Source organism: Schistocerca nitens, chromosome 4 (genome assembly GCF_023898315.1).
Source record: "Schistocerca nitens isolate TAMUIC-IGC-003100 chromosome 4, iqSchNite1.1, whole genome shotgun sequence".
In the NCBI taxonomy this organism is placed as follows: Eukaryota; Metazoa; Arthropoda; class Insecta; order Orthoptera; family Acrididae; genus Schistocerca; species Schistocerca nitens.
The window spans coordinates 907,012,052-907,038,608 of record NC_064617.1 but is presented as its reverse complement, the minus strand read 5'-3'; the positions used below and the strand labels follow the sequence as shown (position 1 = coordinate 907,038,608).

The 26,557-nt window shown below is 42.5% G+C and overlaps 1 protein-coding gene across 1 annotated transcript in view; it reads left to right on the top strand.

Annotated features, from left to right (window-relative positions):
- The window catches only part of LOC126252653 (uncharacterized), a 915,736-nt gene that overhangs the window by 694,606 nt on the left and 194,573 nt on the right, over positions 1–26,557 (top strand). Inside the window, exon 7 of the mRNA XM_049953555.1 lies at positions 5,853–5,927. Within this exon, the coding sequence (XP_049809512.1) occupies positions 5,853–5,927 (75 nt within the window). The remainder of the gene's footprint in view (positions 1–5,852; positions 5,928–26,557) is intronic.

Here is a 26,557-nt window from a genome sequence, read left to right as displayed (position 1 = left end):
TGCGCTGTCATCTACGCTACGATAACAACTAACACTAATTGTATCTGGCGCGCCACTTGAATTTGTGCGCACAATGGCCTGATTCTGTGCTAATGCTTCAACGCTAATTACCTCTGAAACGTTGCACAGCACCGAATTTGTTTCTTAACAGTACTTCTCAGCACAACTTACACAGCAACAAACTTATCAGACTGTTTCTGACCACCCTGTATACACAGGAATTACGAGTTAGAAAGCATCTGGTGGACATAGGTAATGCTCTCTTTTGAAATTAGCGCCAACAAGAGAAGCGACCGATCACAGTGTCGCTACACAATAGACGGATCACCATCAGTATCATATTGTAAGGTGGCTACAATTTCGCACCTTACAATCACTCATCCACATACTTGCCGTGACCTACAACCACATTAGGTATTATTTGATAGTTACTACATCGTATATGAATATTTAAAGGAGACTGACATTGTCACATACGCCTTGTAAATAATTGTTAACGCTTATTGCATGAAAGGTGATGGAGTGTCTTTATTTTCATACTAGTAGAGGGTGGAACGACAGTGGAATTGAAACGGCAGACGGAACTCAAGCCCTGGGTGGAAGGCCCACACAGGTGTGTTGGTCCTGCTTAAACACAGGAAACAGCAAGACGGACGCCGTAGCACCTAAGCGCTGGAGCACAATACAGTCGCGACCGGCCAGTATTGTAGCCTTACCGGAAGGTTTATACTTCGGAAACTGCGAAAATCTTGGAGGCAGGTGCGAGGAACGAAGAAGCGGCACCTCGGAAACCACACAGGCTGGGTTATTTCCAAGGATTTTTGCTCAGAAGCGTACCAGTGTACGAGTATAGGTTTTTCCTCGCAAAGTTTCCGCACTGGAGGACAAAAGACTAAAATATGGTTGGTCGGCGTTCGGAAGAATGTGTATACAGGGAGAATATTCCGTGGTTTCGGGAATATGATTCGTTTTTGGATTTACGATGGTGGGGAGCCGAGCCTTGCTGGGAGGCCAGCGGTGGAGAGACGAGGTATTCCGTTGTGAGCGCCAGTGTGTGACGGTCGCACGATATCAGCTTTTGTTGGTACAGACGGACTTGCCGTCTTTGCTCTCGGGAGAGTTTATAGTTAGCATAATTGATGAAAGGAGAAAATATAAAAATGCAGTAAATGAAGCAGCCAAAAAGGAATACAAACGTCTCAAAAATGAGATCGTCAGGAAGTGCAAAATGGCTAAGCAGGGATGGCTAGAGGACAAATGTAAGGATGTAGAGGCTTGTCTCACTAGGGGTAAGATAGATACTGCCTACAGGAAAATTAAAGAGACCTTTGGAGATAAGAGAACGACTTGTATGAATATCAAGAGCTCAGATGGAAACCCAGTTCTAAGCAAGGAAGGGAAAGCAGAAAGGTGGAAGGAGTATATAGAGGGTCTATACAAGGGCGATGTACTTGAGGACAATATTATGGAAATGGAAGAGGATGTAGATGAAGATGAAATGGGAGATACGATACTGCGTGAAGAGTTTGACAGAGCACTGAAAGACCTGACTCGAAACAAGGCCCCCGGAGTAGACAACATTCCATTGGAACTACTGACGGCCTTGGGAGAGCCAGTCCTGACAAAACTCTACCATCTGGTGAGCAAGATGTATGAAACAGGCGAAATACCCTCAGACTTCAAGAAGAATATAATAATTCCAATCCCAAAGAAAGCAGGTGTTGACAGACGTGAAAATTACCGAACCATCAGTTTAATAAGTCACAGCTGCAAAATACTAACACGAATTGTTTACAGACGAATGGAAAAACTAATAGAAGCCAACCTCGGGGAATATCAGTTTGGATTCCGTAGAAACACTGGAACACGTGAGGCAATACTGACCTTACGACTTATCTTAGAAGAAAGATTAAGGAAAGGCAAACCTACGTTTCTAGCATTTGTAGACTTAGAGAAAGCTTTTGACAATGTTGACTGGAATACTCTCTTTCAAATTCTAAATGTGGCAGGGGTAAAATACAGGGAGCGAAAGGCTATTTACAATTTGTACAGAAACCAGATGGCAGTTATAAGAGTCGAGGGACATGAAAGGGAAGCAGTGGTTGGGAAGGGAGTAAGACAGGGTTGTAGCCTCTCCCCGATGTTATTCAATCTGTATATTGAGCAAGCAGTAAAGGAAACAAAAGAAAAATTCGGAGTAGGTATTAAAATCCATGGAGAAGAAATAAAAACTTTGAGGTTCGCCGATGACATTGTAATTCTGCCAGAGACAGCAAAGGACTTAGAAGAGGAGTTGAATGGAATGGACAGTGTCTTGAAAGGAGGATATAAGGTGAACATCAACAAAAGCAAAACGAGGATAATGGAATGTAGTCGAATTAAGTCGCGTGATGCTGATGGAATTAGATTAGGAAATGAGACACTTAAAGTAGTAAAGGAGTTTTGCTATTTGGGGAGCAAAATAACTGATGATGGTCGAAGTAGAGAGGATATAAAATGTAGACTGGCAATGGCAAGGAAAGCGTTTCTGAAGAAGAGAAATTTGTTAACATCGAGTATTGATTTAAGTGTTAGGAAGTCATTTCTGAAAGTATTTGTATGGAGTGTAGCCATGTATGGAAGTGAAACATGGACGATAAATAGTTTGGACAAGAAGAGAATAGAAGCTTTAGAAATGTGGTGCTACAGAAGAATGCTGAAGATTAGATGGGTAGATCACCTAACTAATGAGGAAGTACTGAATAGGATTGGGGAGAAGAGAAGTTTGTGGCACAACTTGACCAGAAGACGGGATCGGTTGGTAGGACATGTTCTGAGGCATCAAGGGATCACCAATTTAGTATTGGAGGGCAGCGTGGAAGGTAAAAATCGTAGAGGGAGACCAAGAGATGAATACACTAAGCAGATTCAGAAGGATGTAGGTTGCAGTAGGTACTGGGAGATGAAGAAGCTTGCACAGGATAGAGTAGCATGGAGAGCTGCATCAAACCAGTCTCAGGACTGAAGACCACAACAGTTAGGCACTTTACTGTTGCGAACCTATCAATTCTGGACTTCACCTCCGGGTTGGAAGTCGTCGTTGAGTACGCAGCGTTCAATAATTGAGAGAACTTCCTCTGCCTATACTTATGTTGAGATGTTATCTGAACTCCGTCCTTGTGGCTGGGAGTTCGCATTTCTCGTTTGTAGAACGCAGAGAAGAGAAGACAGTATTAGAGTATATTAGTCAAAGGACCGCCTTCTGCCGTCCTAGTGTTTAAAAGAGTTTATTTGTGGCTGGAGTTCTTCCATCGTCACAGACGTGTTCGAGAACCATCACTTCGACGCACCGGACGTAGTACATACGTGATATCGCAAATTGCTTCGGCTTATTAGGGCTATAAAAGCTAAAAAGCTGTGATAACGTTAGTTTATTTCCACTGAGGTTCCACACCACCGTAGATCATCTTTGAAAGTAGTGTCTTCAAGTGTTTGGTACGTGGATGATGTCAGTCATTTCGCGTTATTGATGTTAGACCGCGCAGTCATATTAAGGGGCGAGTTGGGCAATTGATCAGTAATTTTACTTAAGAAATGTAAACTTGGCAATTCATTTTACACCCGCTGGGAGTAGCATCTTGGAATATACTCCTATTCCCCGAAACACTACGGAGGTATTCTGGTGGATTTTACTCAGGACAGACATATCCTAATTAAAAATTGTGCTTCACCTCCAGGATAGCAACCAGCTACGTTGGGATCAAGGGACGGTGTATTGGCTGTCTCGAAAGCAGGAGCGGTTGATACGCATAAGGAATAGAAAACAATCCCGAAAGCATTGCTAAAATATGTAAACATCTTTTGAGTGTAACCCATATAGCCAAATATTATCGCATTATTTAGTGAAAAACGCAGTCGATATCGGCAGGCGTTGCGTATACATTCGTATTTGGAGTATAACTTGGGCAATAACAACAGGACATAGGGGAGGCTGTGTAAAGCAGTGTTCAGGGGAGGCAGTGTAAAGCAGTGTTCAGAGTTTCGCGGTGTACGAGGTCTGTTCAAAAAATTCCGGAACTTTGTCCACAAAATTTTTCTACGCTTACCTTTTACTGATTGTGCATGGTCTCCAGCGAAATAATGTCCTCCATAATTTACACACCGCTCCCAACGCCTCTTCCACTTCCGAAAGCAGTCGTGGTACGCCTCTTGCTGGATAGCAAGGAGCGCCGTCCACGAATTTTTTTATCTCGTCGATCGTTGCCAATGTTCGTCCTTACAACGGGGTTTTCAAGTTTAGAAATAAAAAAGTCAGCAGGGACCAGGTCTGGAGAGTAAGGAGGATGAGGCAGCACAGTTATTTCGTTTCTTGTGCAACAGTCACACACCAATAGGGATTAACGTGCGGGTGCGTTATCGTGATGCAAGAGCCACGAATTGTCTCGCCACATTTCAGGCCGTTTCCTTCTCACGTTTTCTCGCAACATGTCGCAACAGCACCATCGACTAATAGTTTGTCCCTGTAGCACGAATTCATGATGAACTAATCCTTCAAAGCCGAAGAAAACTATGAGTCTGGCTTTGACATTTGACCTGACCTGACGATCTTGTTTTGGTCTTGGAGAATCTTTCCCGACGCATTTTGAAGACTGAACCTTGATCTCAACATCATAACCGCAGACCCACGTCTCATAACCAGTTATAATTGTCTTAAGGAATATCTCGTTGTCATTTGCGCGATCCAAGAGCTCTTCACGGACAGCGAAACGAAGGTCTTTCTGGTCTTGACTCAAGAGGCGTGAGACGAATTTGGCGGCAACACGATGCATTCCAAAATCCCGTGTCAGGATTTCATGATTGATCCAGCTGAAATGTTACAGTCCCCTGCAATCTGTCGGACAATCAGTCTTCGACTGGCACGCACAATTTCATTGACGTCGTCGTCGGTAGTCGTCGAAGCGCGTCCTGAACGAGCGTCATCTTTAACTTCCGTCCGGCCATTTTCAAATTGTGTGAACCATTCGTAGCACCAAGTATGGCTTAAGCACTCATCACCGCAGGATTTCTGCAACATTTGGTGTGTGTCTGTAAAGGTGTACTTGAGTTTCACGCAAAATTTACTGCAGACGCGTTGCTCCTCTAACTCTGCAACCTCGAAATTAGCCTACCCAATACAGCACTGAACAACAACTAACAGACATACAACAGTGAAACTCCCGGCAGTTACACAATAAACACAGGCGTGTGCAGGGATGCCAACCGTATTTCGCTCCAACACACCATTAGCGCGTAATTACGAATGTTACGGAATTTTTTGAACAGACCGCGTATACGTCAATAGGAATTAAAAGTAGAAACAACATACGGCGCGGTGAAGTTCACTCACTTCTCCTTTGCGTATAACAATTCAGTTGGAGTATTACAATATCATAAAGTTTGGTTATTTTGTGTATTTCCATTCATTTATGATCTGTGGGATAGTATACTTTGAGAACTGTCAGTTAGGTACAACACATTCATTGTACAAAGCGCTGTAAGGGTAATATTTGGAGTACATCTACGAGACTCCTGTAGGCAATTTTAGATCTACTTTTGTATACCAATAACAACTTCGCGATAGGTTAGTTCCTTTACGAAGTTTATCATTAGCTACCTTTCAGTGAAAAAAAAAAAGGTTTAAACATGCACAGTTTTGTAAACCAGTTGAAACGCTCCACGCCTCAGCAACATGTCGACATCTCGGTCTATGGAGAATGAGAATAATTAGCAGAGTAGTGTGTGTAGTCTTCATCGGAAAAAGAATCTATGTATTTTATTTACAATTGTGGTACCATATGCGCTCATTAAAAGTTACCTTTATGTTTCTGTTACAGCGTTGCTGTACCAAAGGATTCCCTCGATTCACCCGTTTGCCTACTTTTCTCGCCAAATGTAATCCAAGTCACTCGGTAAGTTTCGAGTAGTACGTAATTATTTATTTCTTTTTTCTGTGAAAAAGTAAAAAGAAATTCATTTTTATGGTGACTTATTACATTCACGTATCTTGAGAAACAGAGCGATCGCGTTTTTCAGTATTACTATCGTGAGAAACGCTTAAAATAAACAGAAATCTTCGGCAGACCGTCTCTCTTAGATGACACGCCGCTGTTACTGCAGACATTCATTTAGTACGGTACAAAAGATTTCCCGTTACGAACACAACCTGTGGTCATATTGCTATGTCTTTCGCCCCTGAGCTTAAAAATTATATTCATAATCGCAGTTATCTGCAAGTACAAATTGCACAGCTACTTAACTTTAGATTTCTTACTGTAACATAGTTGTTTGATGAAAGTCTTACAATTCTCGACTCTTTCCTTAGCTTTTTTCACACAGTCGTTTCGTAATATCCTTACAAGCACCTGGCTGCCAGCGATCTAACATGTGATGGAGTCTCTGTGGTATCATCCTTGTCTCAGCGCTACCAACATTTAGAAAAAAAAAGTGCGTACGCTGGAGTCACAGACATACGTGCTTTCCGCATCCCGTACTTTCTCTGGGCAACCTCAGCGAAACTACTCTCCTGGAAATTGAAATAAGAACACCGTGAATTCATTGTCCCAGGAAGGGGAAACTTTATTGACACATTCCTGGGGTCAGATACATCACATGATCACACTGACAGAACCACAGGCACATAGACACAGGCAACAGAGCATGCACAATGTCGGCACTAGTACAGTGTATATCCACCTTTCGCAGCAATTCAGGCTGCTATTCTCCCATGGAGACGATCGTAGAGATGCTGGATGTAGTCCTGTGGAACGGCTTGCCATGCCATTTCCACCTGGCGCCTCAGTTGGACCAGCGTTCGTGCTGGACGTGCAGACCGCGTGAGACGACGCTTCATCCAGTCCCAAACATGCTCAATGGGGGACAGATCCGGAGATCTTGCTGGCCAGGGTAGTTGACTTACACCTTCTAGAGCACGTTGGGTGGCACGGGATACATGCGGACGTGCATTGTCCTGTTGGAACAGCAAGTTCCCTTGCCGGTCTAGGAATGGTAGAACGATGGGTTCGATGACGGTTTGGATGTACCGTGCACTATTCAGTGTCCCCTCGACGATCACCAGTGGTGTACGGCCAGTGTAGGAGATCGCTGCCCACACCATGATGCCGGGTGTTGGCCCTGTGTGCCTCGGTAGTATGCAGTCCTGATTGTGGCGCTCACCTGCACGGCGCCAAACACGCATACGACCATCATTGGCACCAAGGCAGAAGCGACTCTCATCGCTGAAGACGACACGTCTCCATTCGTCCCTCCATTCACGCCTGTCGCGACACCACTGGAGGCGGGCTGCGCGATGTTGGGGCGTGAGCGGAAGACGGCCTAACGGTGTGCGGGACCGTAGCCCAGCTTCATGGAGACGGTTGCGAATGGTCCTCGCCGATACCCCAGGAGCAACAGTGTCCCTAATTTGCTGGGAAGTGGCGGTGCGGTCCCCTACGGCACTGCGTAGGATCCTACGGTCTTGGCGTGCATCCGTGCGTCGCTGCGGTCCGGTCCCAGGTCGACGGGCACGTGCACCTTCCGCCGACCACTGGCGACAACATCGATGTACTGTGGAGGCCTCACGCCCCACGTGTTGAGCAATTCGGCGGTACGTCCACCCGGCCTCCCGCATGCCCACTATACGCCCTCGCTCAAAGTCCGTCAACTGCACATATGGTTCACGTCCACGCTGTCGCGGCATGCTACCAGTGTAAAAGACTGCGATGGAGCTCCGTATGCCACGGCAAACTGGCTGACACTGACGGCGGCGGTGCACAAATGCTGCGCAGCTAGCGCCATTCGACGGCCAACACCGCGGTTCCTGGTGTGTCCGCTGTGCCGTGCGTGTGATCATTGCTTGTACAGCCCTCTCGCAGTGTCCGGAGCAAGTATGGTGGGTCTGACACACCGGTGTCAATGTGTTCTTTTTCCATTTCCAGGAGTGTAGTTAACGCCCTTTGAAAAATTTATATTACTTATTATAGTGTGTAGCTCTTAAAATTCTAATATCATTGTGGTACATAAATAAACAGGATTATTTTGAAAACTATGATTATTTTTAAAATGATGTCATGTGCGTGAGAAATAAATTAGCTATTTTTCACTAAATGCGAAGATGGTTTGGAATAAATTTAAATAATGTGATCGAATTTAAAAATCTTAAGATTAATTACCTCGTCAAGCTTTTTTTAAAAAAGTACACATGCCTCCGCTCCTTTTAAGACTGCAGGCATAACATAAAAATGGACAATAATAGTTTTATATAGACAGGTTAATGAAATAATTAAGAATTCCTTTTGGTTGATTATGGCCTTACTATTTGACGGTGTTTCGGATCTTTTGTACCGTCGCGTTCGAATTTCAGTAATAAATATGCTTAAAACAGTTGCTTTAAAAATATGGAATCTGCTAGAGCGGAGTTGCAATTTTGGAGTGCGTCAAGTCTCATTAAGCACTTCGAAGCCTGTTTGTTATCTCAATTTGGACGATTCGGAGTTCCACAGATAACTGCCTTTATCAGAAACACTTGCTCAAGAATAATGATATCAGTACGTCAAATGTGTAATTGCATTCATTATTTCTCAGGCAAATATGCTTGTACTGTTTTATATTATTTTATTTAGTAACTTGGGGGATGTATCTGTAGCATTCATATTCCAGAGCACAAGATATAACTGTGTCGCTGATGAAAATAAAATTAAGGTGAATAGAGGACCAAGAAAGTTGTTTGTCGGATCGCAAGAGCTATGAAAACACCTACAGGAATGTGGAAATGTGACACCAAATAACATGCAACACCAATACAGATTTTGTCGTTGATGTCATAAGACATGGAAAAGTCTGGAAGTGTCGTTTACTCAAAAATAGATTTTGGGGTGTCTGATAATGACTGCAGCAAAATGTCACACGCCCCGCAGTTTGGTAACAATACCAGTTCTGTTATCAGATTTACGTTCTGCTTTAGTAGTAGTATCGCATCTACACATTTGTCTAAAAAGAGAAAAGATGGAGAAGCGACACCATTCAGTGCGGAATGGGAATTTATTAGCTTTTCTTAACGTTTGTAGCCATGCAAACAGCTTAACGATTCCATAGCACTATTATGAGTGGGGAAAAATACTCCTTTAGACATCATTACAACGTCAGCCACAAAGACAATATGATTCAGTTGTATTCTGACGTGAGTGATTGCTGACTGAGCCGAAAGCTGCCCTTAAGAGGAGAGGGGAAACAAGAACTGAGTTAAAATCTTTTATGGTCGGCACCAGCAGTTACTTGAATTCATTAAGTCTCTCGATGTAAGTGGAGAATCAGTCGGTAACAGATATAGCAGACAATACTAACGCTGTCAAACAAAATATAAATATGTGGATAAAGCAGCTTCAAGTTCATGACTTGGAGCCTGTCCCAGAACTCAAGGTAGTCATATGTGGATTAGGCATGACCGACTACGTTTCAGTAGTTAAAACATTACACCATTGGTTCTCAAAGAGATTCCAAGACTTTGCATTTCTGAAGACTGATTTCGATTTATCTGTGAGACTCTTCTCGGTTTTGGCTGCTGATCTCTCATTACTTCGATCTTGAGCTGACAGAGGTACAGTATAGCACCCAGCTCAACGGCCTGTTTTTCCAGTCCAAGAATTTACAAGATTCTTATAAAATGTTACACCAAGACCAAAAGCTACGACTGCACAGAGAAGATGCTAAACTTATTTCAGTATTTGGTTCAACACTGTGCGCGAACGTATTTTTCTGTTATGAAACTGACTTAAGTCCCGGCAACTTTCAGATTTAACTATTTAAGATTGTGTAACTGCATGTGTTTCACTGCATCAGTTTCAGTTACATTACATATTCCAAAACAGAAATGTGTGTGAATTTATAAATATCACATTTTAATGTTAAATGTCAATATGTCAAGCGTTTTGCTCAATAATCTGTGTGTGTATCTCTGCTCATCGTGTTAACACTGTCTAATGTGCTTAATTAACTGCTTTTGCAGATAAAAGTTTAAAAAAAACTAGTGATGAAATCCTGCTTATAGAAGTGTTCTGCAATATTCGCCTCTTAGGCTATGCCCTACATTAGCGATAGACTCGAAAATTTACGAAGGACAGTATCTTCGTGAACAATTTCATAATTTACGTCATCAACAATGAAGTCCACCAGAGAAATTCTTCGAATATACGCAGATGAGCAGAAATACATTCGCCTTCATCACTGAATCAAAGGCGAGTATTTCTCATGTGACCACTAACTTTCAGCAGCCAGTAAGTGTCAGCATATGACTGACGTAAATTTGGAAAAAATGATTGATTTTTCCCCGGGAGGTGTCAGCCTGCCTTCGGCAGTGGAGCAGCAAGGATGTCTTGTTTGCGTCCTGTCCACAGAGTCTTCAGCGCGCATAGTTCGTTTTCTTTTTCGCCGCACCTAGTACTCGAGTCAGTTGACATTGAGTCGCTGTGGCTCGCTCCCACAGATCTTTGCTTCTGGACCTTATTTTTAAATGTTGTTGCATGTTATGTAAACTGACTCTTTCCTCGCTGTATGTTAAAATGCTGTTACAGGTTTTAAATAGCATTTACATCGAAGTGGGCCATACTAGGGCTGCAGGTTACACACATTGTGCTCCTCAGCCAACAATGGAAACATGCAGTGGACAACCTACTTCACCAGTTGCCCAACTTGCGATAAAGGCAGTGGTCATCAAACTGCGGCCCGAATCAAGTATTCGTGTGGCCCGCGATTCTCAGCCGTATTTTATAACAATATGCATCTGACAACTAACAGCTGAATCCAAAACGTCAACTAACGCTAAGGGCTGTACTTTTCCTGCTTACAAGGGAACCTCCCCATCGCACCCCCCTCAGATTTAGTTATAAGTTGGCACAGTGGATAGACCTTGAAAAACTGAACACAGATCAATTGAGAAAACAGGAAGAAGTTGTGTGGAACTGTGAAAAAATAAGCAAAATATACAAACTGAGTAGTTCATGGGAAGATAGGCAACATCAAGGACACTGGGAGTGCAGGAGCGCCGTGGTCTCGTGGTAACGTGAGCAGCTGCGGAACGAAAGGTCCTTTGTTCAAATCTTCCATCGAGTGAAAAGTTTAATTTTTTATTTTCAGTTTATGTGACAAACTCTTATGTTTTCATCACTTTTTTGGGAGTGATTATCACATCTACAAGAAAACCTAAATCGGGCAAGGTAGAAGAATCTTTTTACCCATTCGCCAAGTGTACAAGTTACGTGGGTCGACAACATATTCCTGTCATGTGACGCACATGCCGTCACCAGTGTCGTATAGAATATATCAGATGTGTTTTCCTGTGGAGGAATCGGTTGACCTATGACTTTGCGATCAAATGTTTTCGGTTCCCATTGGAGAGGCACGTCCTTTCGTCTACTAATCGCACGGTTTTGCGATGCGGTCGCAAAACACAGACACTAAACTTATTACAGTGAACAAATACGTCAATGAACGAACGGACAGATAATAGCTATGCAAAAATAAAGAAAATAAAATTTTCACTCGAGGGAAGACTTGAACTAAGGACCTCTCGCTCAGCAGCTGCTCACGCTACCACGGGACCACGACGTTCCTGAGCTCATCTTGTCCATGATGTTACCTATGCGACCCGTGGACTACTCAGTTTGTATATTTTACTTATTTTTTCACAGTTCCACATAACTTCTTCCTGTTTTCTCAATTGATCTGTGTTCAGTTTATCAAGGCCTAACCACTGTGCCAACTTATAACTAAATCTGAGGGGGGTGCGATGGGGAGGTTCCCTTGTTAGTAACAAAAAAAAAATACTTACACAGCGAGTCACGATTTTAAGATGTGCTTAATTTTAATCGATGTTGATGAATTCGTCCATGAGCTAAGTAAAGTTGGCCGCTTACCTCAGGGGTATAGGGGTCAAGTAGCGCGGCCACTGCTGTGTTACAGCGGGAAACTTTTGTTTTGTCTTTCAGTACCGATAACTCACGTGTGCGAGCGTCTCGTAGCGATCAGCTGCTACGGTATGAATTTTGAGACGGAAGTAATATGGATTTGTGAATGCACGATACAGAGACGGCCATCATCATATGTGGTACTTACTTGCAGCAAGGAACATTACATTATAGATCTTATAACAGAGTGCAATGAGTAGAGGAAAACTGGCATTCAAATCATGTCATAGCGTCTCATATTGAATAACGCTTTGGAACGTACGTACAGTTTCTTTTATTAACCAATTAACCATCCGTTCACACGGGCAACACAAGACTTAGGCAAAGCTGTGCTTCGACTTTGCGGTCACTGAGGGTGCAACAATCTGAAATGGAGAACAGCTGACACGAAGTGATCTGAATGGTAGCGATTTTTAACGATCACTACACGGGGGACAGCTGCCAACTTATCGCGCCCTTACCACAACTAGTCTACTGGACGCTTGCAACATACTAATTTGTGTAGTTTACCAATTAATAATAAGATTGGTACATATGCGGCCCGCGGTGTCGTCCCTCAATCTTAGTAGTACTGGCTCTTGAGCAAAAAGCTTTGACGACCACTGGATAAAGGTTCTTGATGCAATAATTTACCAACAGCCGTATGTACTGTAGGAATTTATTTTATTTTATGAACTTCTATGTGCTACCAGTTTCGACATTATATTGAAGCCATCTTCAGGCCCCACTTGTGATAGTCGTAAAATCGCTATACATGGAAGGAGCCGTATAACTGGATCCGTGAATCAATTTTTCCTAAAGCAGCTCTTGGTGGCCAGGGGACACAGAATTTGCTCAGCCTGTGTCACCTGGCCACCAAGAGCTGTTTCAGGACGAATTTATTCACGGATCCAGTTATATGGCTCCTTCCGTGTATAGCGATTTTACGACTATGACGAGTGGGGCCTGAAGATGGCTTCAATATAATGTCGAAACTGGTAGCACATAGAAGTTCATAAAATAAAATAAATTCCTACAGTACATACGGCTGTTGGTAAATTATTGCATCAAGAACCTTTATCCAGCACTAAACGTGTGATATGAGAGTGTGTATGGGAGTACACACGTTGGAAGTGATGGGATGATAATTTGTGAATGTATGCAGTAAACAATTAAATGAAATGTGAATTGGCTTTGAGTTATATCGAGGCCAAAGAAAGAAGGCGCTGGCAGCACTACAGTGGTGCAGATTGATCGTATTTTCGAGTGCATTAACTCGCTGTTTATATAGCTTCAATAAATTTGTTCTTATGGCTTTAGTTAAATCAGATACGTGCAGCGCAGTGTTAGCTCTCATACAGACTCGGTCCCCAGATGTCGTCAGGAACAAACTACCGCGTGTAGCAGAGTGCCGGACACGCCGCATGCTAAGCACGCGTAAGACAGCGGGGTGCCTAGACGGCTGCCACCGACCACCTGCAGAGCATACAAGCCGTGCACTTGCACCTACACACTCTATTCTGCTGTGTGATGCCAACTGCATACCTGTTCCTTACAGTACACTCGCTGCTACAGATGTTTAAGGTGGATGCGAACATCACTCGTGACATCAAAGACGTTGTTCAGCGGTGTTTACGGAGTGGCTTGATATAATGAACACGACATCTCCAACGGCTCGTCATCCAGTTACACAGAAATCACTCCTTGGATATACAGTGTGTTTGAAAAAGAACTCCCTAGTTTTAATGTGTCATAGAATCTGTACAAAGTGACATACACTACTCTAGTTTGTGGTGTCTGATACATCAACTCTCCAAGTTTGGCTGTCCTGCAGTTGGCAGGTCTGTTTGACCTAGAGACGACACCAGTGCTGTTTTCTTTTTTTTTTTTTTTTTTTTTTTTCCTCCGTTCCCTCTGTTCTGTCCTGGCGAGATTGCAGTGCAGTGCAGACCAACTCAGCAACAATGTGTACTCCGCAACAGAGAGCGCAGTGTATTATTTGGCTTGTGAAAACTGAGTCAGTTATAACAGTGCAACGTAATTTCAGACGTCAGTATGGTGGTGAACCATCTACAGCAAAAACTATCCGTCATTGGCTAAAGTCTTTAAATGCAGCCGGTAGTGTTTTAAAACAAAATAACCAGGTAGACCGAGAACTTCTGAAGATGTTGTTGAACAGATCACTGTTTGTGTGTTCAGAGCCCGTAGAAGTCATTGGCCAGACGTAGTCTTCAATTAGGAGTGCCTAAAAGTACAGTGTATGATGATGTGTGTAAAAGACTTCAGTTGCCTGCCTAGCAAATGCAACCGCTACATAGGCAACCGCGAAGCCCAAACTTAACCCCACTGGATTTTTTCTTTTGGCACCACATAAAAAATGTTGTGTACAGTGAAAAGGTCAGAGACATCAACCATTTACAGGAAAAAATCGTCGCCACGGTTGGGACAGTTACATCTGAAATGTTGGTGAATACGTCGCGAGAAGTGGAATATCAAAATGGTTCAAATGGCTCTGAGCACTATGGGACTCAACTGCTGAGGTCATTAGTCCCCTAGAACTTAGAACTAGTTAAACCTAACTAACCTAAGGACATCACAAACATCCATGCCCGAGGCAGGATTCGAACCTGCGACCGTAGCGGTCTTACGGTTCCAGACTGCAGCGCCTTTAACCGCACGGCCACTTCGGCCGGCAGTGGAATATCGTCTCGATGTGTGGAGGGTAACAAATGGATCACACGTTGAAGTCTACTAACGTTAAACAGAACTTACAGGAATTCTCTTTCATGATATGTACTCATTGATGTAACTTTTCATTAATTTCCCCATTAAATTTATACTTAAAACTAGGGAGTTCTTTTTCAAACACCCTGTATCATCACGTACTCCTTTGAAAAAGTGCACTGGCAGTTGTTGAAAGCTCACTGTATGTTATCATTTCATTAATTTCCCCATTAAATTTATACTTAAAACTAGGGAGTTCTTTTTCAAACACCCTGAATTATCACGTACTCCTTCGAAAAAGTGCACTGGCAGTTGTTGAAAGCTCACTGTGTGTTATCTCCTCCTCTTATCCTCTAGCATGTGCTTTGTATATCCTTACACAAATGTTTAAGCCATCATATGTTCCGCCTATATAATAACGTGTGGGCTAGGAGATATGAACAACAAAAACCAATAAATGAAGAAAAATGGCGAAGTGCAAATAGAACTCGTGGACTGAGGATTCCGTACAAACTTAAGTATGAAAATAGTTCATCCATCACTGGATTCGAAACTCTCGACGATTTGTGACTTATCGACATCGATACAAGCAAGATATAAATCCCGGGAATTCTAAGACCGTATCAAAGTCAGTACAGTAGTTCCTCAGACTAGCCTGGACATACAGAAATAAGAGAGCAGGGGACTTCAGTTTATATACGTACAGAGAGGAGATTTAATAAACCATTGTTTATTTACGTACTAATACATGGCTACAGCTTACATTTTATGCTTGCATGCAGTAATATTTTTTGTTATGCTTTTGACGAATAATTAATGTTCTAGTACTAAAAAGATATTTTTAATGTTATATAACTGCAGTTTAACAATGTTCGGATTTTTTCCCTTTACTTGTACTGTGAAGCCTCCGTTCTTGCCAAATTTCATTATTGTAGGTCAGCGGGAAGTACCCTATAAGTTTTGTTGAGTTAGTTTACGAGTATCAAAATTTATGAGATAAATGGCCATATCTTTTGATTGCATTGACTTACGGGCTTCCATTTTTTTCACACCGCGAAGGCGCCATTGACCTTAGTATCTGACAAATTTCAACTTGTTATGTGTGGCCTTTCCTGAGAAAAAGGGCTCTGAACAGTCGTACAAAGAGGCAGAAGGACAGCAAAGGGATCCGATAAGGGTTCCATTTTTACGGATTGAACTAAAAAACCCTGATATTATAAATAGTTAACTACTACATTGATGTACAATTTGAGAATGATGTCTTGATTGTGGTGGACATGTTCCATAGCCAGCCGCAATAGAGTCCTTCATACGGCCTTATTTGAAGTCTTTGTTTCAAAAACTCCCAGTGGATAGTTGCACGGACATAGTCGCTGATAATCCTTCTTGTTGTATACTAGGATATGTATAATGATTTGCTAAGCGTCACTGAAAATTGTATAGGGGTCAAGGCCGTCACTAATTTTAGCCATTATCTTAACAGTAACAAAACAGATAACTTAGCGCTGCTGTAAGAAATGGATACTTCTTTTGCCTAAGATTATACAGTAGCGTGTTTCCTTTTAAACTGTACCTTGACTCCTTCTACCTCCCTGAAGAGTTACGTTCTATGGAACATCCCAAATGAATGAATTACTCAGTTTGTTTCATTAGGCTTCGATCACGATCCACGTGCCCGGATACATTACGTGTTGAGCAATACATCCATGCCTACGCCTAAGTTCAGAAGCCACAGAAACGTTTGTGGAGGAGGCTATGTCGTGTCACATCTATGTTACGAAGGAACGTACCGCAGTTGTTACAATACAGGTCTCACCTTTTTGAGCAACGGGATTTAGATCCTGGCCATTTTATTTTGAAGTCACGGCAGATTACGGAACCATTAGTTTAAAAAAATATACACACGACCATATTCCTTCCTCATCCTTGTTGAGTCCGAGGTGGTGCTCAGCCTCTAATGACCTCATCATCGATGGAACGTTTCGTTCCATTTTACGTTTATGTCGTTGTCGTCACGATCACCTTTACCTACCTAACGAACGATTCCATTACGGCTCTTGTAAACAACTGAACGGTTATCGAGATTCGCAGCAACTTCCTCGTGATGTAAGCAAATTTCTGAACGTGTTCAGTAATATATTCAGTAGTTGGCGCCGCATAGTTTGTAGATATTTGTCGACAATTACGTTGCATTGCCGCCAGCTGCTGCGAAAATCTTAATTATAGCTGCTAGTATTGAGTTAATACTATTCATGATCAGGCACATGAAAAATTGTAGAAATACCTCTTGTAGCGGATGATTATCAGTATCAGTCAAAACTGGTAGCAATAATAAAGCTTTTCATAGCGATTTACGAAGTGCAACATGCTTTTTGTACTTCAGTTTGCTCGTAATTTAAAACGCTGTCGTAGGTTGAAAGTCATCAAAGCTCCGTAGTGCGGTTTTCTGTTTAAGCTGGCAACCGTTGCTGATTTGAGATGCTGAGGCGCCTGGCAGTATCCCAGAGAACTCTCGCTTTCCATCCTGAAAGTGAGCTGTTCCAGCAGAAGTTTGCGTGTGTAAACAGCGGCCGCTGGTGAAAGGGAACCACAAACCACATTTGCGTCAGGCCCATAATCTCCTGTTCCAGACATTTCTCGTAATCTCTGACGTGGTGGACTCAGAAACGCTTCGGTTATTGCAACACTATTTCTAACTTCAAAAAACTTCCTTACACTTTTATTGAGGCTTTGAGCTAACATGACCTGCTCCCTAGTTACCTACAGCAAATCGCGCTGTAAATGACATTGTAACGATAGTACGTTTAGAAATTAATGATCTTTTTCAGCTTAATAAAATAATAGTAATGAAAACCGGGGAAATAACTAAAAAGATTAAAAATTAACGTAGAGTACAATACGATCACCACCTAAAAATCGTGCCTCAGATATAACGTATGCGCGAGTACAAGGCTTGCCGAGTTCTGCAATTTATTCTTCACGTAAACTCCACTATCCGTTGGTACTGCGCTGGCATGGGTAGTACTCGCGGCGCAGCGACGTTGCTAACCGTATGGCATTTTTATTTCCTAGATGGAATCCAATGGTTTTGTGGGAATCGTTAGAACTCGAGTCTTCGCGTCCCGTGTCTGCAGGATCTTGACGGGCCGATTCCGCCAATAGGGAATCGATCTCGAAGCTCCTACCGATGGATTGCTCTTCGGCCCGAGCCACGTTAAAGATTTATATGCAATGCCCCTTTGGCTCGTATACGAACCGTGTTCTCTGAGACATTTGCAGGCTCTCTTTCTGATGCGACGTTTTGAGATTCAAACTGGAGCACGTACAGATTAAGGACAGTGATCCTAAGCATGTGTAAAGAGTAGTATGTATAATTCATTCATTTCAGTAATATATATGTAATTTAAATAATGAAACACACTTTTCCATGCTTACCACGACATGTTTCGAGAATTTAATGCCATGCTGGAGTGCAAATATTTACATTAAGTATTTTGTATGATGTTTGAGTTTGAGTTGTTCTGCCTCTCTTCCTCTGTAGTTGTATTTCTGAGGTTACAGTGCAATCGGAAAGTAGGAAAAACTATATCTGGAGGTCTTTATTTACTTGTTAATATTAGAAAATTGTATTTTTGTCTATCTACTTCCAGGTACTCTGCCTCCTTCCCCCCCCCCCCCCCCCTCCCCCACACACACACACACACAAAAGCGCGCACCCACAATCCATCACTCAAACGGATTGTTTGTGCAAACAAAATATGGTACAAAGATAATATGACACTACGATCTGGTTACTGTCGGAGATGTTATGTTTTCTCTGGCTTCGATTATTTATAAAAAAAATTTCACTTGTAGCTTTTATATTCCTATCACTGACTTTTAAATGATCAACTACGCTTTATATTCTAGTTTATACTATTTTGATGCAAATACTGAGCGGAGTATATGAAGAACCGAACATATTTTTGGAATTTGCTGTTGTTATTATATACAGTAGAAAAAATTGAGTTAATTAACTGATTCACTACCTATTTTGTCACTGAGAATTTTTTCCCCTTGCTTTTTGTAGTATACGGGGATTTCCAGAAAAAATTGAGGAAATTAACTAATTCACTACCTATTTTGTCACTGAGAATTTTTTCCCCTTGCTTTTTGTAGTATACGGGGATTTCCAGATCCTCCATTAAATCCATTGAATGTGATTTCTGGAAGTCACGAAGTATCTTACGATCTTCTTCTGTGTTTCCGAATGGGTATCCAATGTTTTTTATGCTATTGTTAAGTTTGTGAATTGGTTATGTGTGTAGCGGTTGATGTCTAAAGAGTATCTGCTCTGAAAGCGCGAGCAAGCTCTACTAGTGATTTAGTATATTCCTGAGTCTAAGAATCTTATCTTTTTATTTTTAATTAGATGTGCACTAATTTCGTTGTCATTTACTGTATGTGGAGAAAGCTGCTTTCACTTTATGTGACCTAAGTATGTATGTAGTTTTTTGAGGAATGTTACGTACATAAGGTATACCGGCCATACATCTGATTGTATTATTGGTTCCACACACATCAGACAAAATACCTTTGAAATATTTGCACTTCATAATGAGAATATATTCTCGAAATATATCGTGCAAAGCTTGAAGAAATATGTAACTGGTGCAGTGCATCATTATTTAAATCATGACAGTTGCAGGCTTTCCAGAAACATCGAAATGATGATTGAAATTAATCTGTACGTACATAATAAATAAAAAGCTGCAGCCGTCGTTTTGCCAGTCAGTTGATAGCTGATGGTTGCAGACACAACGTCGCTTCTACAGTATTCTACGGAAGGCTGTTCATATATGTTCGCCGCCGATGCCGTCGTGCTTATGATTGGAGTTCACCCAATCAGCTACAGTTAAAGCCTGAAGATAGTGTTTTGAGTCACAGAATCTGCTCGCAATTTAATAACGTCAAAACGACGGCTGCAGGTGTCTCATTTAATTACGTAAGTCCCGCAGACCATCAGTCAGAAGGATGGACATACAAAAACATAATCTATACTTGTCTCGGTGTTATAATTTTCACAATGGTTAGTATGAATAAGCAGCTGGAAGCGAAACAAATTCTTTAGCGTCGCCTCGGCTGAGTGTTGAGTCGTTTGACAGGCAGCTAGTGCGGCTGCTCACGACTGCGTGTCGTGTCGTCAGCTCGTGTGCAGAGAGCGTAGGCACGGCTCGCTTCGCACGCAGCTGAGCCAACCACGCATCACGTGTCACGCAGCACACGTAGCGGCGCGGTGTGTGTGTGTGTGTGTGTGTGTGTGTGTGTGTGTGTGTGTGTGTCAGCCGTCATTCCACACGCGGCTCACGAGTACCTGTTCAAACTGCGCTCTTCGTGGTTAAACGCTGTGTACTCTGGCTGCCGACGCAAACTCACATTGCAGGCGGAAGCGGCGCGTCCCAGTGCTTAGCCACGCCAGAGTTTTCAGCAGTTTCTTCTTCTAGAGCTCCCTGTTCACCGGGGAAGAATAACTCTGCTGTCTCCCTTATTGACGCCCCACACCTGCATTGCTGGAAAACGCTACCAAACAACCGCACACTGCCTTAAACACCGTTTGTTAACAGGACTACTGGAGTATCAGACGACCATAGGAACAAAGAGAGATCATCATTATCAGCTTCTTCTTCACTATCATTAAAACATCGTATCGTCATCAGCATAATCAGCTTCGTCATCACCTTCAACGAAACTTCCCTATTATCAGCTTCCTCCTCACCCTCAACAAAACTTCCTATGATCATCATCATCAGATTCCTCCTCACCATCATCAAAACTTCCTCGTCATCATCATCGTCGTCATTTTTATCGTGTTTCTCATCTTTCTCATGATCATATCATCATGTTTTTCATCTTCCTCATCGTCATCAAAATGGTTCAAATGGCTCTGAGCACTATGGGACTTAACTTAGAACTACTTAAACCTAACTAACCTAATTACATCACACACATCCATGCCCGAGGCAGGATTCGAACCTGTGACCGTAGCAGTCGCGCAGTTCCAGACTGTAGCGCCTAGAACCGCTCGGCCACGCCGGCCGGATCCTCATCGTCATCATCGGGTTTCTTATCTTTCTCAAGACCATCATTATCAGCTTCATCATCATCAGGTTTCTCATCATCAGCACCACCACTACCATCGTCGTTGTCTTCCTCATCATCATAATCACACATTTGTGATCTAGTGATGCAGACACGTCTCCTCTAGACTTTCCCTGCATTACGGTCTATGCATCCATAAGCCCCTTCATGTTTTACAATCCCCCTATCCACCTTTAATGAGGTTTTCGTCTTGGTCATTTCTTGGAATCCATCAAAGAACGTCTCTGATCCGTTTAGCGTCCTGTCTCCAGGTTACCCATCTCAGTTTCATTTCCATTTCTGTTCTTGAATCAACTTGTTTTCCTTTCTCTTCTAGTAATGCCAAACGTGAGGCAATACTAACCTTACGACTTATCTTAGAAGAAAGATTAAGAAAAGGTAAACCTACGTTTCTAGCATTTGTAGACTTAGAGAAAGCTTTTGACAACGTTAACTGGAATACTCTCTTTCAAATTCTGAAGGTAGCAGGGGTAAAATACAGGGAGCGAAAGGCTATCTACAATTTGTACAGAAACCAGATGGCAGTTATAAGAGTCGAGGGGCATGAAAGGGAAGCAGTGGTTGGGAAAGGAGTGAGACAGGGTTGTAGCCTCTCCCCGATGTTATTCAATCTGTATATTGAGCAAGCAGTAAAGGAAACAAAAGAAAAATTCGGAGTAGGTATTAAAATTCATGGAGAAGAAGTAAAAACTTTGAGGTTCGCCGATGACATTGTAATTCTGTCAGAGACAGCAAAGGACTTGGAAGAGCAGTTGAACGGAATGGACAGTGTCTTGAAAGGAGGATATAAGATGAACATCAACAAAAGCAAAACGAGGATAATGGAATGTAGCCAAATTAAATCGGGTGATGCTGAGGGGATTAGATTAGGAAATGAGACACTTAAAGTAGTAAAGGAGTTTTGCTATTTAGGGAGTAAAATAACTGATGATGGTCGAAGTAGAGAGGATAGAAAATGTAGACTGGCAATGGCAAGGAAATCGTTTCTGAAGAAGAGAAATTTGTTAACATCGAGTATAGATTTAAGTGTCAGGAAGTCGTTTCTGAAAGTATTTGTATGGAGTGTAGCCATGTATGGAAGTGAAACATGGACGATAACCAGTTTGGACAAGAAGAGAATAGAAGCTTTCGAAATGTCGTGTTACAGAAGAATGCTCAAGATAAGGTGGGTAGATCACGTAACTAATGAGGAGGTATTGAATAGGATTGGGGAGAAGAGAAGTTTGTGGCATAACTTGACTAGAAGAAGGGATCGGTTGGTAGGACATGTTTTGAGGCATCAAGGGATCACAAATTTAGCATTGGAGGGCAGCGTGGAGGGTAAAAATCGTAGAGGGAGACCAAGAGATGAATACACTAAGCAGATTCAGAAGGATGTAGGTTGCAGTAGGTACTGGGAGATGAAGAAGCTTGCACAGGATAGAGTAGCATGGAGAGCTGCATCAAACCAGTCTCAGGACTGAAGACTACAACAACAACAACAACAATGCCAAACATGCAGAGCAATCCTGAATTTTGGAATAGTCCTCGCATTAAAAGTTTGTGCCTTAATGGCATAAGTCTAAACTGCTGACACACACTGCTTGTAAACATTCCGTTTCAGACATTTGCACTATGAAAATCTTATGTAGTTTATCAAAACTGTTCCTAAACACATTTACCTTCATGTTTAGTTCTGTTTCTGTCCATCTGATTGTTGTATCCAGCTGCGTTAAGAACAAAAATTCATCAAATATTTATCTTATTTCATTATTAATCCACGTTGTTTTATTTTCAACACGCTGGCCATACATCATTATTACATTTGGCCTGCTTTCAGACTCGTTTTCTTGCTCCTAATTGATCAGAAGACGCACATTAAGGCTGTTAAGAATAGGTTTACCAGATTCGTGTTCCAGTTTAGAGATTTTACCGTATCCTGCTGAAGTCTGATCGAAGCTGGAGCGTTGACGTAAGTAGATACTATACTGAGTGTATTTGATCGCCACTTTCTTCACCAACGAATGCATCACAACCAGTAACATCGAACGATAACAAGAACTGTGATCACTTGCTTGTATGTGACGGACAGACCTCTTAATTATAGCACCAGCAAAGAAGAGCACAAATGTCGAGTTTGTTTATTTTTGAGTCATTGTGCCGGCGTCCGCTTGAGTAGTTTTGTGTGGTAGACTGAGGTGGATGGTCGACGAGCTAAATAGCCAGCTGGTTCACACACAAGTTTAGTATCTGTCCATTCTATTCTCAGAGGGGTCTCAACGAATCACGATTTGCATCTCAGTACGAAAGGGAAGGAATCATTAACTGAATGTGAATTGATAAAATGGGCAAGATAACGAGATAGCAAAACGTCTAGAGCCGGACTCAGCCTCTGCTCTTTTATCCGTCCTTGCTTTCCAGTATTTTCGTAGATCACTTCAGGTGAATACTGGTGCGGTTTCTTTACCACTCGACATGAATACCGATGACAGGAATCCTGTAAGCTTTGCTTAACATATTGATTTTAATAGGAACATAGGATATCAGAAACTTGACAACAGGATGCTCGCAGCAATGAATTTTCCATCGTTGGCGTAGTTTCCCATCCTTAATACCTTAAAGCACAACGTGCATCAACAAACATTCGTACTGGCAGCACTCTCCTTTGCTTTTTAAAGGTTGTAATTCATAAATTGCTGCCAGGAAAAGTTGTACGTTGGACAAGCAGATGCACCAAGTTGCAGTTACTAAATGTTAGTCATCTGTTCCGGTGTCTCACCAGGAAGCCGGCTTGGAAACCATTACAACAGGGGATGGCTATCGCACCTCAAATTGTACAGTACATGTCAAGGTAGAGAGGATAAGGGGAAACTCTGAAGGGGTGTAGTTTTTAACTGCGTTCCCAAGTCGCGAGATACATCGCTGGGAAATGAGTCACTGTGACGGATTAAAGACTACGAGTGTCGTTCAATAAGTAATGCCCCACATTTTTTTTTAAATAAAGCCATTAATATACAGAGACAAACGTGTTTGTTGGTGCTTCACATTTGATGTTTGTTCTGTGCGCCGGTGAAGCTTCGAACCGTTCTGGCAGATGGTAGAGCTGTGTTAAAGCTTCAAAATGGCGTCTACATATGACTCACGCTACAAGCAGCGTGCTGTTATTGAATTGTTGTGTGCAGAAAAAGAAAATGTGGCGAACATCCATAAAAGTTCTTCGTTGATCCATTATGGATCGTGGGACGACGGCTGTCACGAACTTCTTGCATTAATTTACCAACAACCGTTTGAAGTTTATTTTATTTTATGAACTTCTATGTGTTACCAGTTTCGGCGTTACCCCACTCGGCGATTTTACGAAGACGGAATCAATGTAATGCCGAAACTGGTAGCACATAGAAGTTCATAAAATAAAATAAACTTCTACAAATCACACGGCTGTTGGTAAATTAATGCATCAAGAACTCCATAAAAGTTTGTGTGTAGTGTATGGCGATGCTGCAGTTGATAGTACAATTGGGCGATGGGTAAAGACAGCTACAGCTTCAGGAAATGCAGAAACAGAGCTCCATGATCAGCCATGCTCGGGACGTCCTGTCAGTGACAGCTCCAGACAAGTTGAATCCTGCAGATGACATTATTCGTGCCTACCGGCGCATCTCAACTCAGATGGCTCTACAGTTGTCGGTCAGCATTGGAAGTGCGTCTGCAATGATCGAGAGTCTCGGATATTCAAAGAGGTGCTCACGATGGTTTCCACGAATGCTCACAGCGGACCACAGGATTCAAAGAAAGGCCATACAATCTGAATTGTTGGGGCGCTTTGAGACCTTTGGGAGACCTTTCTGTCAGGAATAGTTACGGGAGACGAAACCTTGGTGCATCACTTTGCGCCTGAAACGAAAAGGCAGTCCATGGAGTGGCATCATTGTCATTCACCACAAAAGAAGAAATTCAAGACAACCCCTCTGCCGGAAAAGCCATGGCGACAGTCTTCTGGGATTGTGATGGCGTTATTCTCGTGGATGTGGTGTCAACCATCAATTCAGAGGCATACGTGAAGACTCTGAATAAACTAAAGAACCGTTTCCGACCTGTTCGATCGGACGAGAATCCAGCAGAAATCTTGTTTCAACATGATAATGCACGCCCATACACAGGCCTGAGAACCCGGGAATACATCGCCAAATTATGTTGGACGCCATTGCCTCATCCAACCTGCGGTCCAGACCTGGCACCGTCGGACTTCCATCTCTTTGGGCCGTTTAAAGATTCTCTACGGGGCACACTCTTTGAAGATAAAGAGAGAATCAGTCATGCAGTGAAAACATGGCTAGGTGTACAGGACAAGAGCTTTTAATAGCGGGGAATACATATTCTTCCAGAATGTTGGCGTACAGTCATAGAACGTGATGGGGACTACGTAGAAAAATAGAACATGGACAAGACATGTTGATGTATATTGTCAGCAAATTATAAATCTTAACAATAAATATTTTCTGAGAAAGAAATATGGAGAGTTACTTATTAAACGATCATCGTATATTGCTTTCGCACTTTTCTCAGTCACCGTTATTAAAACTGGTGCATAAGAGAGTGGCAAAAAAAAAGTCCCCTGGTACGATCCCAACAGCAAGGAGACATAACGATCTGTGTACGGAGCGACTTCTTACTAGAAACACTCCCCGGGTAGAAGCTGCTTGACATAGCAGAAGGTTAGTTGTTACAGGCTTGCAAACTCCCACGCGTAGCCCCACAAGGCATTGTAAGGGAAATTCGCAGCCGTTGGAGCTATTGTTGGCAGCTTTAAGCTTTTTGCTTCGGTTAAAATGAATCGGATTGAACAATACCGTGCAGTGTCTGGGCTAATGAGACTTCTTGGCAGTCTGAAACTGTATTTAAAAGTTTCGTCTACATAAAAAAAACAAGACTTACCAGCAAAATATCTTTACTGGCCTTGAAAGTCAAAACCATTAGCTACGTCACATTTCTGACACCGGTTGTACAGCTGTTGGGGAGTGTCAGCAAACGCCTAGAAGCACCGTGATCACGCGATGTTTGATGTCCGCAATGTCTGCAAATATTCGAGAACAATAGTGCTTACACTTTTTTTGCTTCTCTTCAACTCTTCTCATTCTCAAAGACAGCCGCCTATCATCCTCAAGCATCCGTTTTCACGTCAAAAAGTGATTTGTGGCAACCGCAGTGATGGATCGTGACATTGTTTTTTTCTGTATACATAAAAGATCTGGCGGACGCGGTAAGCAGCTGTGTCCGGCTGTTAGCTAATGAGGCTTTGATGTATGGGAAGCTGTCGTCGTTGCGAGACTGGAGGAGGATACGAGGTAACTTAGAAAAAGATTTCTAGTTGGTGTGATGAATGGCAGCTGAATAGAGAAAAATTAATGCAGATGAGTAGGAGAAACAAACCCATTATATTCGAATACGGTATTGGTAGTGTGCTCCTCGACACAGTCACGCCGATTAAATATCTAGCTGTAATGTTGCAAAACAGTACGAAATGGAATGAGCACCTAAAGACTGTAGTAGTACGGCGGGGCAGGGTCGGTTCGTCCCTCGTACGTCTCGTATTATAATGTCCACCTACCTCAGTACGGCTTCCGCTCGACATCCCTTCATTCTGCAATCGTAGGTACTTACTTGGCAACGAAAAGCAACGTTGAAGGAAAATGCCACCTAATACCTACCCTGCTGAGGCCGCGTAACTCTAGTAGTGAAAAACAGTTCCTGCAACTTCATAT